This window comes from Symphalangus syndactylus, chromosome 3, assembly GCF_028878055.3.
Source record: "Symphalangus syndactylus isolate Jambi chromosome 3, NHGRI_mSymSyn1-v2.1_pri, whole genome shotgun sequence".
Lineage (NCBI taxonomy): Eukaryota > Metazoa > Chordata > Mammalia > Primates > Hylobatidae > Symphalangus > Symphalangus syndactylus.
The window spans coordinates 112844965-112863153 of NC_072425.2; the positions used below are offsets into that span (position 1 = coordinate 112844965).

Consider the following 18189-nt stretch of genomic DNA (forward strand, 5'->3'; position numbering starts at 1 on the left):
CTGCCTGGAAGATGAAAAGGCCAGGGTGGAACAGTTTTTAGGCAATGAACTCATGAGCCCATCCTAGGCTCAGTGCTTTAGAATGCAGCACAGGTGAGCTTATTAACTAAGCACCACTGCCCGGTCTACAGGACAGGATATAGGAAATTGATCCTCATTAGGGTGAGAGAGGAAGTGCTTACAAGGAGAGGCAAATTGATAAATAAGTAAACTACCTCTGCCATCCAGATGAGGAAACTGCAACAAATTGAGCACTCAGGCTTTGCTAAAGGGTTGTATTTCTCATCATGTTAGTGACCCCTTCTGGGACACCAGTGAACAGAAAAGAAACAGTTCCTTGACTGTACCCCTAACAAAGCTTCCGAAAGAGAAACTAGCTGGGAGAAAAAAAAGAGAGAAGAGAGTCGTGCATCAAAATAACATAAATCTTTTATTGAAAGTCACTTTACTAATGTTACAATGGGAGTAACATAGAAAACCATGGTATCTTATTAGCTTCCGAAGTGAATACTAATAAAACTCTGCCAGAAATTTGAACCTTAAGTTACAGTGACCTTTAAAAACATCAAGATTTTGTTTACCTACAATGTAAGAACAATTTTATAACTTGAAGAGCCATAAAACAAATCACACTTGCTCAGGAAAGCAGTTGCCATATACATTTCCATTGGTGTTTGCCATAACCCCAGTAATTATTAAAATAGCTTAACAAACCTGAAGTGCAGAGTAGCAGAGAAATGTTAAAATAATGCGAATCTAAGTATATACACATGATTACCTGATTACCAAAAGTGAAACCATGCTGCTATTAACACCTCCCCATGGGGTGGCTTCCACTATCTGTAGATGGACATCACCTGTCAAAGGTGATAACTGTGGAAAACACGAATGCCGACCTACTGCTGGCTAACATGTAAGCTACTATGTTTAGGTAAAACACCCTGTTTCTGAAAGAAGTTGCCTTTTGGGGGTGCTAGTTTGGAGGGGCAAGTCTTTCAGCAAGTTAAAAAAGGAGTACATGGTTATCTATCCTGAATAAACCTTTTTTTTAAGCACTTTTGCAGTCAGTGTAAAAAAAAAAAGTTTTCTATACAAAACAAAGGTGTTGAGTCATTTTTGCCCTTTCAAAAGACTGGTTGTAGAATCAGAGTTTGATTTTGTGCTGGATTAGAAAAGAAAAGTGGGGTTTTTAATCAGGCAGTGATACACATATATAATTTAGCAGGAACTTTTGTATTATTACTAAGTATTCATATCAGCATTTTCTGTATTGTGTTACTTGTTCAACTTAGCACCGCTATATTTAAAGATTGGAGCTATTTGCATTATTTTAGAGCTTAACCATCCAACATAAATCACAGCCTGAAAATTCATAAAATAAGAGGCTAAGCCCTAAGGTGAATGCAGATCAGCATATTATGTATATATAACATATTTTTTACAAGAAAGGAAAATACCTTTTCTTCATAAACTCTGAAACTTTATTGATGATTCTGTACATGCATTATCTTAAGAATTCGTCTCATTGTATGCCTTTTTGTAAAACAAAACCAAAAACACATATTGCCTGGTTTTGATTTCAGGGATACATAGGAACATGAAATGATGATTACTTGATGAAAAGCCTGCCAGCCTTGAAGCTTCCCCATATGATACAGGTTCTATGAACAATGCAACAGGGATGCATCAGGCAGGAGTGACTGGCCTATCATGGACGGGACCACAAAGTAGTCACAGAGTCAACACTCAGTCAATCTGCCAATCACACAAGTCTGTCTTAGGCATCCAGCACCTCTCTTGCCACCACATCCCTCGTGACAATGTGTGCTCTCCTGCATATCTGGCTTCAGGAATCTTCCTGTGGATATCCATTCTTGTCTATGCCAGGACTAAATGCCCCATGGTCTCCCAAAGTTCTCTGCTTCTTATTTCCTCCCCATCCTGAAATTCATGCTCTTGGGACTCATCTCCCAGTGACTTCATAAGTTGCATAAGCTGCTAATGTGCCAGTGGGCGAAGATAAAGATGACTGCCACCTCTACTCCCTAGAGCATCCTAGGGTTCTCCCAAGGGACAGCTTGGCTAAAGGAACTGACTTCCACATTAGAGAAAGTTCCTAGTCAGGAGGAAATAGCTGCACAACTACTGAAGGGGGAGCTACTTGGGAAGCAGGATGGTTCTGGAAGCATCCCTCAAAATCTCACCATGAGGATGCTTACTGTTTGTCAGACTAGGGATATAAAGGACAAAAGTACTAATTAGGTTTTTGGTTTTGAATGTTTTGTTTTTTCTGCTTACAAACAACCAGAAGATGCTCCATTTGCGGGACTAACAAAGCAATGAATAAAATGTCAGTAGAAACACTCCTGTTTTCTAAAGTCCTGCTGCATCTTTGCTCTGCATCTGCAGATGTGGGAGAAAAGCTCCTCTTGGAATTAAAAGCACCTCCCCCACAGAGCATATGCTATGAGCATGTGCCAACAATTCCCAGCAGGTGTACTTTTAACAGCAGGGCTACTCACACACAGCTGGGATGGGCCGCTGCCGCTCAGCCAATTTTCACAAGAGCAGACTGGGCCCCTCATTATATTATACTATCAATGGGAAACTGTTTATCAAAACCCCTAGTTCTTCCATGCCAGGAGAAAAGTTGCTGCATCCAAAACCAGAGTAGTCTTATCCATTCAAAAACATCTCAGGAGGAAAAAAACCAAAACATTTGAGCCCCAAATTAAGCCCTATTCCACAGAAGTGTTTACTTCTTACACATCTTAAACTGTAAAGCAAGAATGAGAAATTTATCTTGACTCCATACATTTAATGGGGTGGAAAGGTATTTAGGTGGCAGTTTTAGAAAAAAAAATCAAACATAAAAGTGAAAGGAAAAATATAATTAGGTGCATAAAAAGTAGATATGATGCTGCAAATGGGAGTCAAGAGTGTTTCATGGAAAATTCATGCCAACTTACCAACTGGTAGGGTGATATTTACAATATGCTGCCCATGTGGGCATTCAGTGGTAGCAGCCAGATGTGTCCTATCAGACTGTGCAGGCAGCTGTCTTGTCCCTCCTCACTCCTGCCAGTTCCTAACTCTCCCCTTCCATACACTCTACAAGCTACTCAATATCCTGCCAATAAATTCTCTTTCCTTTAAGTAAAATAAAGTAAAATAGTCTTTTCTTTAGATAAGAATTTATTATCGTGTTAAATAATAACATAAGAAAATATTTAAAGTACTATATATATATGGTTAGAACTACATGACAATAGGAAATGAATGGATAAAATGAATAAATGAACAAACCTTACTTTAAAACACTGAAAAAAGTGAATAAAAATACCATATATCTTCTGGTCCAAAGGTAACTGTAAAACATAAAGAACAAAATCCCAAAAAAGGTAATAGGTAAAGTAGCCACAAGAGATCTGGGACAATAGACAGGATTAAATTATGTAGATATGCAAGGGAATCAACAGAAAAGAAATGTAAGCCTGTTATGAAATTCAAACATAAATAGTCCTTCTCTGAAAGTGCAGAGAATATCTAATTTTGTCTTTCTGACAACTTCTTTAGAAACCCTATTAATGTTACTTTCAGAAATTCTATGCCAGACTGACCTTACATACAAACACAATTTTAAAATTCTTTTTAAAGTAACAGGGAAAAGACAGAGAAACTATGGTATCACTTAATAAAGCACCAATATCAAAGTGAAAAATAAGTTGGCATTTTAAGCCCACATTTGCTTTACCCATCAACATTTTTTAAAGGAACAATTCTAATGATAGGTTATTCCTAATCGAAGCTTCGGGTTTCTTGTTAAAAATACAGCAACCACAGCAAATTGAAAGCCCTCACCATGTTGCACTGTCCAATTTATTCCTTTCCACAGATTGCATGTGCCCTGGGGATCATTTCCAGCCTGCAGCGTTCAGAGGACCATGCCACTTCCCATCTAAATAAAGAGTGGCTAGATGCAGAGGACAGTTCATGCGGCCAGTCCACTCCATAAAGATTCCCTGCTATCCCATGCCTTCCTGTTGACACTTACTGGAGAGATTTAAATGTTCCTTTAAATGAGAGTTTACTGCACTGCAACGACTATGGATAAATGGAACATCTCGGAGCAGTGCCAATCTGTAGTCTTATCAATGCATAAAACTAGAAAGAGGGGGAAAAAGGCATACAATGGAACATAAAGGCTAAATAACTGCTCTCTTCTGCTTAGCAATGATTTTGTAGTGGATTGGGAAATATAAATATTAGTTGCATGATATAAACTGTTATATGGCCTCAAAGTTTCTCTCCAAAATAGATATTTAAAGAGAAATAATGCTGTGCTTGTATATTTAATGCTACCTACCTCGGTGGATGAAAAGTCATAAATATTTAGATGTAATGCCTCTAGAACCCCAACCATGAGTATACATATAGATACTTCTTGAAACTCTCCCTTGAGACTATAAATTTGTCAATGAATCCCACAAATGGCTCTAAGAATGTTTAAACATGGGAGATAGAGTAGATTCCAAGAATAGAACATTAAAGTTACTGTATACCTAAAATCATAATCTCTACAAATAAAACAGAAAAATTTTCATTCAGTTCCACAGGAAGGTTATTACCAAGGAGGGTAATTACAAACTATATACCTCTAGAGCAACCATGTCTCCCAAAAGGCACATGATAATGATTTTCATTTGAAATAATAATTTCATGTAAAAATACCTGTGGTGAGGGAAGAAAGACACACAGATGAATGATAGACAGAGATCTGTTAACTTCTCAGCCATTTGTGGATTCTTTCAAATTAGAGTTTGTGTACCTGTAACTAGGAAGCATATTTACATGAGGCACCTTATATTCAAATCTATAAACTCTTTTATAGTCAAAATAAACCTTATAGCATTAGCCTTTTATACACTCAGTACCAGGAAACATTCAGTGCATGTTACAGTGATCTTGGTAAAAAGTCACTTTATTTGCTACATCTTTCAGTCTGTCTGCCCTTCTGTTCTTGGCTTGAGCTATGTGGCAACACTGCCCAACACTCACCCAAACCTTGGCCTGATGGATCGCTTTATGGTCATATCAACAATCACATCCCTTCCTGTCATGAAAAATGCTGTTTTACATTATGTAATTTTGGATCATTAAATTGCTTTCCAAACATTTCAAAGACTTTAAAAGAGAGGTCCATTACAGAAGACATAAACACACAGTATAAAATGCTGCCTTCTAACTCGGCCCTTCAGTTTGGGCATGATATATAATCAAATTGATTACATATGAAGATGATATGGATTTTGTCCATGGATACTATGGGAGAGGATCAAATTTAGAGAGTATATCTGAAAACCTGTCTGCAGATTCCATTCCTCTTAAGAACACAGAGAAAATGAGGAAATCAGAAGTATACTTCAGAGCAGACCATGTGATTGAGCCCATCAATCTCCAGCCTCACTAGGGTAGCTAGCTTTCTTTTGGAATGACAGATCTGCCATTATAACAGCTATCGAACTTTGGTTTTAAAGAAGGGTCTTTTAAAATACTATCTTATTTTCCTATGGATTAAAAAATATATGTTTCAAAGCATCAGATTCTTTCCCTCGCCAGCTGTTAGTGTAGCTTCGCAGTTGCTGCATCCCTGTGGTTTAGATCTAACTTAACCCTTTATGAATGGTTGAAGCTGCCCAACTCAAAGAGTAGAATCTTCCGTCATCTTGCTTCAGAGTCAGTGCAGAATGACTTGTTGAGACTCACATCCCAGTGATGACAAATATTCTTAATCAACAGTGTCAAAGTTGTTTTTGTTAAAACAAGTCATTCATTTCACAGATAAGGGTGACTAAAAAGTTTTGCCAAGGAACAAAACTTCAGGCCACAAAGGGTTAGAGTATTGGCAAGCCAGAAGCTACCAGCTCACTGGCAGTACGTTGTCTCATGTGTCTTTGGTGCACTTGCTTAATCTCAGCAGCACACACTGCTGAGGGGCTGGCTCACTGGGATGAGATGGGATGGATGGATGGGATGGATGATTTCCAGGGAGCAGCCCATCAGCAGCAGAGTGGGCTCCTGCATCAGCAGACTGTGGAGGCCAGAAGTTTTGCTGGGCATTTTGTTCTGTCACTCAATTACTTACTCAATAAAACTGCCCCAGACTGTGCACAGGTTAGAGAGTATCACATGTTTTGGACAAATACCAATTATGGAGAGACACATTTACAGCATTGACCACTATATTTACAACATTACCTGCTTATAGTCTTTGAAGATCACTGGATGGATGACGATGATGTGACTGTGACTGAATTTTTAGGCATTTGGCAAAATACACTTGTGTGTAACAGCTGCATTTTTTTTAAATTTTAAAAATGTTACATATATACAATTGTCCTTGTATGCTAATATAAATATGAAAAGTAAAAAACAAAACAAAAATAAAAATACATGTTTAAAGTTAGCCTATGGGATATTGGCCTCTCAAAGCTTTAAAGTCCTGCAGAAAAATCCTATATGCCTTAGCCCTGCATGCTCATTTCTATTATGGGATGTTGTTTCCTTAAATATGGAAAACAATAAACAGAAGCTTCATGCATATAGCATTACTGTTTACAGTGAGGATGTGCTTCAGAACGTCAAGTTCTGAATCCACTATTGTCCCTTAGGAAACTTGCTACATTTGGGTCATGTGAGTTAACTTTATGAATATTTCTACATATTATCTGTCATGCGGATTATCCATTAACATACCAGTACCTTTATTGTTCCGTGTTATAGTGTAACATTTCAGTAGTTCTTTTCATGGTTCAGTTAAATCCTAAGCCAATGACAAAAAGAAAATGGTAACCAGATGTGAAACTCCGCTTCCTCTCCTCTGTAGCATCTCAGAGGTCTTCGTATTGTCTGAAGAGCAGATAGATTTGCAGTGATTCCATAAGCCTGGGTTTCTATAAAAGTTGAAGTAAACAGTTTTCGATGTATCACATGTAAACAGTTGATCTTAAATGGATGTCTCCCATAGCTGCACAACAGAAAAGAGCAAAATTGCACATTGTGAAAGCAGGAAGCAGATGTATTCTGAATAGGAGATGAAAAAGATTCAGTGGTTCCATCCATATGTATGTGATCGTGGATGCACACTCTTGCAAAGTCTAAAAAGTGGATAGAATAAACACTCCAACTTTTAGCTCTCTTTCCTCAAAAACTGTGTCTCAACCTTTTTAACAGCCATCTTTTGATACAAAAACCATCACATCCTCATTTAATGTTACTAAACATTTTGAATAGAGTCAATATTGTGTCTCAAATGAAATAAAAGAATTTAAAATATTATTTTTTAAGCTACACATGCCCTTCCTTTCCCCAGGATTCTGAGACAGCCAGCTAGAGCAGTGGTTCTCAACCTCAGCTGCACTTTACATTAATCTGGGGAGGTTTCTACAATTCCACTTCCCAGGCAGCGCACCAGACCAACTAAATCAAAATCTCTCTGGGTGGGACTCAGGCGTAAGAATATTTTAAAAGCTTTGCAGATGATTCCCTTGTGCAGCCACGACAGAAAACCACTGATATCAGGGAAGTGTGAGTCCAGCAATTCCACCATCACCCACTTGAAAATCACTGCCATACACTCCAATTCTATCACTACCTCCTTAAAAAATGGTTCTCTCAGCCAGGCACGGTGGCTCACGTCTGTAATCCCAGCACTTTGGGAGGCAGAGATGGGCGGATCACGAGGTCAGGAGATCGAGACCATCCTGGCTAACACGGTGAAACCCCGTCTCTACTAAAAATACAAAAATATTAGCTGGGCGTGGTGGCGGGCGCCTGTAGTCCCAGCTACTCGGGAGGCTGATACAGGAGAATGGCGTGAACCTGGGAGGTGGAGCTTGCAGTGAGCCGAGATCGCGCCATTGCACTCCAGCCTGGGCGACTGAGCGAGACTCCATCTCAAAAAAATAAAATAAAATAAAATAAATAAAAGGTTCTCTCTCACAAGCTGAGGTATCACAGTGGAAGGATACATTCAAGGCAGGATGTCCCTTCATTCATTCTGTCCCTCTTACCCTCTCCTTGCTTTTGCCATGAGCTCTTTATATTGGCCCTGTTTGGGACAAATTTCTACAACGCTCAGCAATCACCATAATGGACTAATAACAAGTGTGGCATGATCAGATATGAACGCAACTCAGTTCACCAGAAAAGGAAGACCAATTTAAAAAGAAGATCAAGCCGATGAAATATGTTCCCAGGCAATATAATTTAGATATAATTATTATAAACATAAACAAAGCCTATGAACAGAGTGACTTAGGTTGTATCCAATTTCCATCCAAATTCCATTTTTACTGGACATTTGGTACATGTCGCTGTATATATAATGAGTTTCTGGGAAAGAAAAAGGAGAAAAAGCCAAGTGAGTAAGTAGATGTTTCTATACAGGTTCCCTTAATACGTTCTCGCCAATCTTCATGGAAATCTTGTTCTGAATGCCCACGTCTGCCTATCCCACAGGACTGTGGTAAAGCCACCATGCTACCTTAGGTCTGCTTTATATGCCCTTTTTATTGAAAAGACACCAACCCCTTGTAAACCAAAGGAATATCTGAACTGTGAGGATCTTCGTGAATGGGTGACACTGGTGATGGAGAGGAGTTAAATGGGACTTGTGGTGGGTCTGGAGCAAAGACGATCTGAATTGATGCTCAGATAATGGTCTGGAGGGCTAAAGTGTTTAGACTCTGGCCTTGGAGAGCTGAAGTTTCCTCAATATTGTTTTATAAAGATTAAAAATAATATGTGACAGGAGCAAGGAGGGAGGCACAAATGAATAACATTGGGAAAAACTGATTACCCCAGTGAGAAAAAATGAGCAATTGCCGAACATCACTTTCAGCACTAGGCCCACATCTATGTGGTGGTAACAGAGGGGCTGCTGATAGGAAGATCTGCTTGTTCCACTCTCCACAGCCCACAGAGACAGCCCAGAGACAGGGGCTATATATTTGGTAGGATTCTGCCACATGCTTATGTGGCTGTTCCACAGTGCATAGAACAAATCAGACTTTTCAGGTAATAATCCCAGCAGCCAGAGTCTTTGTGGTCACCTGCTCAGCCCAGGGCCAGTCATTTTTTCTAGGGAGCTATCGTTTTTACAGGCTCTTGTGTGGTAACATCTCCAATAACCCAAACTCTGACATGACAACAGCTGAGGAAATGTCCCTAACTTGATGGAACAAAACAGGGATGCAGACAATTTAGCAGAAAGTAAGTGGGGTACTACACTTAGACAATTCTTTGAGGAGGGCAGGAATGACATCAGTTTCAGATTTCATTATCACACACATGACATCATGAACAACTAGGTATCTATCAAGAAGTCTTTTGTTAATTCAGAAAGCTGAGTGCTGGGAATCTGAATTGTCTTGTTATCTTTTACCATTTCTCATATTAACATATAATGGTAATTTTTTATGATTAACAAAACACTGCTGGTAGTTTTTAAAGACTTTTGGATTATAGTGATCTACACAGCTTTTAATTATTTGTGCCTTCTTACTGACTCTGAGTTAAATTAAAATTTGAATGATCCACGTTTACCTTGAACCACATAATTTAGGTTTGGGATCAAAGAGATTCTGAAACATCTCTGAAGACCAAAGAGTCTAACCAGCAGCTAAAGCTGCCAAGGCGTATAAGCTTTATTTTATTTTTTTGCAACATTATTTCTAAGAAGATCAACATTACAGTGTGAATGACCACAACAGAGCCTGGACATCAATAAAGGTAATTATTCTTTGGTTACATCTTTCACTTAAGTCTCTGAGGACCAGTCTGCCTCTCTAAACTCCACTGTATCTCGAATTTCACATACTGATATGTTTCAAGAATGTTGTGAGATGGTGGCAGTGTGATTAAAATGTAAAAGGTGATACAGAAAAATACACTGTTTTGTTTACTCTAGGTTTTAATATATTAGCTACAATAATAAAATATATAAATATATAACAATTAATTACACAAAACGTACCCAGACTATATCAATGCAGATTAGACTATTTGCAAATATAAATCTGAAGCCAAAAGTCCCAAGAATCTCCTTATTTTCAAGTTTGATTTTTTCATTTTCTTAGGAACAAGGGAGGAAAAATGGTTCTCTCTTTTAAAATATAAACTCATAGATAAATGATAATGACTGAACATGTAAGCACATGGAAGAGGTTTCCACATACCCTGGCACTTTGTCGGTTCACTTTCTTGTCCTCATCAGGAAGTGGAGGCATTGGGTAAGGGTATTTTCTGCTGGAGGCAATAGACCCAGTTGATGAAGAAGGAGACTTGGCAGGAGATAAAGTCCTGAGATGTTGATAACATGAAATAAGTATCATGTGATTGCCTAACATTTTTCAAATATCTGAAAAGTGGGTTCAGAACAAATCCTCTGACTTCTAACTTTCATATGCCACTACTGCAAAGATTTAACTACTGGGAAGATACTCTGTCATTCTCAACAGTGAAATGCTGCAATTTTATCTTCCTAATTTCATGACTGCAATGGATTATTTAAATGTTAGGACATAGAATGATACTTTTCAACTACAAGCCACTAAAAATGTATCCTATAGAATAGATAAAAAGCTAAAATGGAGAAGGGATGAAATTATTCTAAGAGCTTATAATGGTAAATTACGTGTATAAAATATTAATATTGTGCCTTATTTTTACCACTTAATGTAAAAATGTTTAAGTATAATAATTCCAATTTTCTCTTAAGATCTTAAAATCCATTACAATTGATATATTTAATAGTTGCTAAATCACACACCAGTTTACACAACACTCATGCATTCAGAGGCCAGTGTGTTAGTTGTGAAGGAACAAAGGCAAATACAGGGCTTTTAATAAATTAGTAAACATGCAAGCAGTAAGGAGTGCAGAGTTCCAGCCAAACAAAGTCTGATGAGAACATACAAAAATGGTCTAATTAGTCCCTACAATCAGCATTTCTATGTAAGCTGCTGGTGTATTATGCTGTACTTGATTGATTTTGCATGTGTAGTGGTAATTTGTGACTAAGCTGAACATACTAGACAAGCCCCTATCTATTGCTAATTTGTCTTTAAAGTGAAAAAAAAAAAGCTGAGTAAAAAATGTCTACTCATATCAATGAAAAACAGATGTGATAACTGTAGTAGCTATTCAATTCACAAACGTTACCACTACACATCCACTGCTCCTTAATCCCTGGTGCAAGGTGGTAAAAACCCACATTGCTGAACTGGTTACACTGCCACATTATAGCAAAAGTATTTATTTCAGTAGAATGTACCTCATCTGCTGTGACTGACCCAGCCTGGGAATGTTGGTGGGAGAGGCGGGGGTAGCATGGGTAGGTCAAGATCTACTGCCTACACTACATTCAATAGCATAAAGGTGTCTTTTTTCCTTCTTTGTTTTAAATTTTGGTTTGCATGCATATAATATCCTTTGCTCTGGTTCTGCCATAGTTTTCATACTAATTTCCATTTTATGGACACTGAATTCAAGCTAAAGTTTGAAAATAATTTTTCCTACACACCCTAAGATAGTAGTAGTGAACATTCTTGATAGATTTTAAGAATGAAGAATGGTACAATTCACTTTTAATCTGTAACTCCTATTTTTGAAAAATGGCTAGGACCACTCCTTTGCATGAACGTTTAGAACACAGCAGCTGTTTGATTTCTCCTATGTTAATGCTTTTCATTGCTGAGTGGATAGGTGTAACTAATACTAGTACTTCAAATTCTCTAAAGTTCTATTAAAGCAATGTACTTCATATTTTTTGAGAAATTAATTTTTTTATTTTAGTAAAACACTTTAGATAGGACTATGATCTTTAAGAAACAAATTTGGTACATGTAAGATGATGGCAAACTTCTGCATTTAGATATTTAAATGCATCTTTCTAAAATGAGGACTATTAACCTGGTGTCAGCTTTTTAGCCTAATCACTACTGATAAAATATCCAACTTTAGGAAAGCTAGTAAGGTACACAAACAAATAATTAAATCTTGTTTACTTTAGGGGATCATGCAAAACGAGGCATCTTTTTAATCTGCTGCAGCATGTGTGTCCACACCATTAGCTATTAGCTTTTAGCTTCACAGTCATTCCAGCTTTAACTTGGCCATGGGCCCAAATGGCCAGCCTGGTACATGTACAAAGCCATTCCAATGAGGGGTGCTGAAGGTCCAGTCTTCCCCTCAAATATCTATGGGCAAAGCCAATTAAGTTAGAACAAAAACAGGAGGTTTTCTCCAGAACCCCAAAGAAATTGCACATATACTACTTCTTAAAATAACACGCTAGTTAATTGACAACTTGGACCTTGAGGGGAAGAAGAGAAGCTGAGCAGGAAAGTTTTAGCAGGGGCAAGGGTCCTGGAGGCTGGTATAAAAGTGATTATCTTGGGGGGATGAGAGCACCAGAGCAGAAGTCAAAATAGACGTAAAGAATAGTAACACGCTTGTTAATTGACATCTTGGACCCTGATGGGAAGAGAAGCCCAGCAGAAAAGTTTTAGCAGGGGAAAGGGTCCTGGAGGCTGGGTGGTATGTGACAGCATAAAAGTGATTATTTTGGGAGGATGGAGAGCACCAAAGCAGGAGTCAAAATAGGAGTAGAGACCATGGTAGGGTAAAACACTCTAGGGAAAATAAACTCAAAATTTCTCACAAATGTCTAAGGAAGACATTTCTTCAAAACTATCACCAGGCTCTTTTCTGACGCTGACTGACTACTTGCCTGGCAGTTCCAGCCTGGCTTTCACTTAAAGCCAGGCACCAACCCAGCTCATTCACTTAAAAAGTGAAGTGCATCATTGGATACAAGTCAACCATTATTATTACTGCATTTTATTTTATTTTATTGTTCGAGATGGAGTCTCACACTGTCACCCAGTCTGAAGTGCAGTTGGTGTGATCTCAGCTCACCCCAGCCTCTGCCTCCCGGGTTCAAGCGATTCTCCTGCCTCAGCCTCTCAAGTAGCTGGGACTATAGGAGTGCGCCACCACGCCTGGCTAATTTTTGTATTTTCAGTAGAGACAGGGTCTCACCATGTTGGCCAGGCTGGTCTCAAACTCCTGACCTCAAATGATCCACCCATCTCGGCCTCCCAAAGTGCTAGAATTATAGGCACGAGCCACCCCACCCAGCCCATTACTGCATTTTAAAAAACTATAATTACCATAATGGATGCCCTATTAGAATTACACAATAAAGGTATGTTTGTGTGCCAATGGACTGTGGTGCCTCTTGGGGCTACATCAAACTTCCTGGGATTATCTTCTGTATATATGCCTGTAAGGCCAACCTCAGTTCAGTTCTGCACCCAAGGACAGGCTAAAAACAAGGCCAGTCACATGGAGAGGGACACAAGTCCATCTCTTATTCACTTGTGTTCATATGTGAGTTTTATAGTAGGTTGATCCAGGACAATTTGCTATTTTATTTTTATTTATTTATTTTTTTGAGACAGAGTCTCACTCTGTTGCCAGGCTAGAGTACAGTGGTGTGATCTCAGCTCACTACAACCTCTGCCTTCCAGGTTCAAGTGATTCTCCCGCCTCAGCCTCCCAAGTAGCTGGGATTACAAGCGCACACCACCATACCCAGCCAATTTTTGTATTTTTCGTAGGGATGGGGTTTCACCATGTTGGCCAGGATGGTCTCAATCTCCTGACCTCGTGATCCGCCCACCTTGGCCTCCCAAAGTGCTGGGATTACAGGCGTGAGCCACGGCGCCTGGCCTAGATCCAGGAGAATTTGTTAAGTGTACTAAGAGAGGATTCAAGTCATCAGTATCCACTCTGCTACTTTTAATTAAGGTGAAATGGAAAAGGTACAGATTTTGGATTCAGAGTCAGGCTCTAGTTCTGGTTCTGACACTTACTAGCTATGCCACCTTGAATTACTCTTTCTACCTGTTTCCTCCATCTACAGAAAGGTAATAAGAATGCTTACACCTTAGGATGTGAGGAATAAAGGTATATCGTAGGCACTTGATACACGATAGTTGTAATTATTCGTTTCTTTTCAGAGTCACCAAAAATTCCATAGAATCATGGAAGTGGCCTTGAAAACCCTGATGAAGTGATTAATCAATGGGATAATACCCGAGAGTAAGGATATCTTCTCTTTTTTTTTTTGAGACGGAGTCTCACTCTGTCACCCAGGCTGGAGTGCAGTGGCGCGATCTCGGCTCACTGCAAGCTCCGCCTCCCGGGTTCCCACCATTCTCCTGCCTCAGCCTCTCCGAGTAGCTGGGACTACAGGCGCCCGCCACCACGCCCGGCTAATTTTTTTGTATTTTTAGTAGAGACGGGGTTTCACCGCGGTCTCGATCTGTTGACCTCGTGATCCGCCCGCCTCGGCCTCCCAAAGTGCTGGGATTACACGCGTGAGCCACCACGCCCGGCCGAGTAAGGTGTCTTCTCAGAGCTTATAACAGAACTACATCCAGGGTCTGGGTGTGGGGAGATAATGCTCTTATCCTGATCTCACTTGGTCCTTCCTGGTGGCCCGAATTCATGCAGAGGACAATCTGAGCAACCACTATCATATCAAAACTGGATAAGGGGGCACAGCAGAGGCACTCTGATCACTCGATATCTATTTAGGCATTTGCTTTGCTCTCTCTAGCAGTGTGGCTACTATATTTTAAATGCTGGACTATATTTTGAACCAGTTTGCTGCAGATTGCATTTTGATAAGGATGCCACAAAGCCAACACCACATGGGTATAATCCCAGCACTCTGGGAGGCTGAGGCAGGTGGATTGCTTGAGCCAAGGAGTTTGAGACCAGCTTGAGCAACATGGTGAGATCCTGTCTCTACAAGAAACAATAAGGTGACTTTTTCCCTCACTAGTGGTTTTGACAGGAAGGGTAATCCTGAATGACCTGGCCACAGATGAAGCAAATCTGAGCCTAAGCATAGGGTTGAAAAGGCACAAGCCAAGGTGTGGATGCACTTTGGGCCTCCTATGTGAGGCTTGGCTTGGACAGAGGGTGGATGAAATTCTCCCTTGCATTAGAATCACTGTGTTAAACATTCTGGGCCATCTCAATTATTTACCACCACCACAGAAATTCTGTATTGAATTTCAAATCTTATCACCCTTATTAACTCAAAAATGACAAATTATAACTGTCCACAGAACTTTGTCTAACCTTTAAACATAAGTATGATTTTAATAATTAATTCTTAATTTCACTATCTACTGTAGGAATCAACATCTCATATTAGAAGAGAAAATAAAGGAACCCTCTAAAATTGTCCTTGCAGTTTTGCACGTGCAATCAGGGGTGCTGAAGCATTTCCCCATCCAAATTGCATTTAGTCATGCGGCTTCTGGGCAGACCTGGGTGCTGATTTTAAGAAACGTGACCTCTTTCTCTGAGAGCCACATAAACTACTCAGCTCACCCAGGGGAGGTGAATCAACTCTTCCGGGGTACCATTTCACAAATTATTGCTGCAAAAATGCTAAATCCGTTTGGGAATAAAAGCCCTAACCCATATAGGACAAAAGTCATTCTGTTTTGGTTCCATGGCTGGTACAAATTACAATCTGCCCACAAGCCTGAGGAAAATAGAAAGGAGAAATAGGACTGCAGGTGAGCCAAGATTCCAAATAACAGTCAAAATCATCTTACCTGTCTTCCTGATGTTGGCCATCTTGGGAGCTACAGATGAGGGTGGGATGTTTGAACGTGAGTGTATGTGTATGAGGTTCAGTGTGGGAAAGTGTGGGACAAGCAGAGGGACAGGGGAGGAGGGAAAGATGGGGTATAAAAGCAGGATATATTTTTGTGAGCAAGCAGGAGTTATGCTTTCCTTGGGGTATATGCAAATGTTATGGATAAAATTAAAAGGCAGGTAGGTCTAATCATTTTCTCAAACTATACATAACTAAACTAAATGGTACACTGGAAGAGAGAGTCCACCTTATACGGGTGCTGAGAGTTAAAAACACATACATATTTTGATATCTGTTCAATGTTGACCCAAGTCATGGCAATCAGTAACGTGAAAGTTTATTGTAAAATTATGTTCAGAAGAGGTAGTAATTGAGTACATATTTCTCCTTTACCTTTGTTGTCCATAAAGTAGTCAGATATAAAGTGGACATTTACCTCTAGGAAATCACTTTGATATTATAAAGGGTAAAAAATGCCATTAAGAACTCTTGGAAATTCTTTCTGACCTGTAATGTTACACAGAGCTGCAGTGAATTGAGTAAATTTGATAGTTTCTAAAATGTAGCGATATTCTTCTATTTTGTGAGTCAAGAATATATTTCCAGCTGCTTCCTGTTCTAAGTATTAGATGACAACATTTTTATTAGCATACAAAATTTCTTACATGCTTTGTTGAGAATCTGTAAAACACTTCTCAGCACAGCCTTTCTCTGGTAGGAAATGGATATACTGAACAAATAAAACCTAAACTCATTCCACATACTCCCATGTGGTCAGTGTTGTCTCAGTAATTTTCCAGTTAGACCAAATCATCGTTTCTACTCCAAGTAAAATCCCGTCACATTTCACTTAGTTTCTTTATATGTTTTCCCTTGAGTTTTTGTATGCACTATGCACTATTAGGCAGTAAGTAGGAAAAATGCATTATGAAACTGCTAGATTCTAGAAACTAAATTGTTCAGGTTAATAGCGCTTCTTTATTAGTGGAAAGTATGTTTCATGCCCATAGAACACTACACAGCATAAAATGAAGAGAAAGCTACTAAAAAGCTTAAGATGGTGATAGGGACATGCACTAAATGACAACCCTTTCAAATGGCTTTATTTGAAACATTCAGAAAAGAACCAGACTTGCTCACGAAGCAAAAACAGAGTCAAAAGGCAGCAAATAAACAAGGACCCCTTTCCACCTATAGGAACTTGTATTGGGAGATACAAGATAGAGAGCCAGTCACACTACAGTATTTGTATGTGCTGGGAGAGTTTGAGAAGGATATAAAAATTAATTTATAAAATACCTAAAGTATGGTCCTTCAGTGTTTTTATTCACATCTTCTACCCACTTAGCTACATTATAGTCTCTTTTGAACCATGGGTTTAAATACCTGCAGAAAGCAATGGAAGGAACAAAGAAAGCAGAACAAGATAGAAAATCTGAAAATACACAGCACAAGCTTAGCAAGGATGTCTTCACCCTCCAAATGCAAGTGACCATAGCAAATAAACCAGAATGGATGTTGGGTGATTATGAGGCAGTCTATACAATGACATGAGAATAATCTCAGCTACAACAAGGCTCAATCAAGGCATTCTACAATGTATTCAACATTTCTGGGAAAGCCTTTTCCAGTGGCTTCCCAAAGTGAATTAGAAGCTCCCTTTCAATCACAGTACAGTCAGCAGTCCCATTCACCCACCTCTAAAGTGGCTTTTTCCAGGCCACCTCTCATTTGGCTCTTTGGTTTTTAAATGATAATGATGCTTTTTGAAAATATTCAGATGGTTGCAATTCCAATCTGGCATTTGGGCATACAACACCCTAAGAACAATTAAAAGGAACAAAGTTCTCTTTCCAATATAAGAAGGCTTTTACATGACCACTGTCTTACTCCCTACAGAGGATCCCAAGCTGGAGTCAACATGAAAGTATGTTCCAGTTGGCTCTGGAAGGAGCAGATAGGGTCCCACTCTTCTGATCCTGAGCCTCAATGCACATTAAGTGTGGTCTAAATAGGCCTCCATGATCTTGGAGCTGGGTTTAGTAATTTAGTTGCAGCTGCAGTGTTCCTTCCTCTTCTTTGTGCACTCCAGAATAAAGTGCTCATGTTTTCATTAGGAACCAGCCCTCAGAGGTTGCCTTCCAAGTGTCTGACCATGAATTGTGTGAAAGACTGCCAGAGAATAATAATGACCTTAGTTAGCATTTCCCTGATGGATCTGGCAATGTTTCCATCAGAATTACTGTGCAAATTTTAAAGGTAAAAAAACTGGAGGGAGGTCTAAGTTGTTGGTTTTCCCCAGAGTTTCCTTGGATTTTTACCCTGGGAGCCAAGCAAAACTACATCTCCTTCAGAGTTTGCCCTTGTAAAATAATGTAGATTTAACAAACTCCATAATGGAAGAATTTGGAGGTTTTCTTTTTCTTTTTTTTTTTTTTTCA

General features: G+C 39.2%; 1 protein-coding gene across 24 annotated transcripts in view; it reads right to left on the reverse strand.

Moving 5' to 3' along the window:
• Positions 1–411: 411 nt before the first annotated feature.
• Positions 412–18189, reverse strand: part of ADAM22 (ADAM metallopeptidase domain 22) — a 266920-nt gene continuing 249142 nt past the window's right edge. For 18 of the 24 annotated variants that reach the window (XM_063636418.1, XM_055272813.2, XM_055272807.2 and 15 more), the window contains 2 exons: positions 10239–10362; positions 412–7027 (listed from right to left, as the gene is read on the reverse strand). In XM_063636418.1, the coding sequence (XP_063492488.1) occupies positions 7007–7027; positions 10239–10362 (145 nt within the window). In that variant the 3' untranslated portion in view covers positions 412–7006. Of the gene's footprint in view, positions 7028–10238; positions 10363–17047; positions 17135–18189 lie in introns of all 24 variants that reach the window. The other 6 variants (XM_055272811.2, XM_055272799.2, XM_055272806.2 and 3 more) reach the window with 2 other exon arrangements.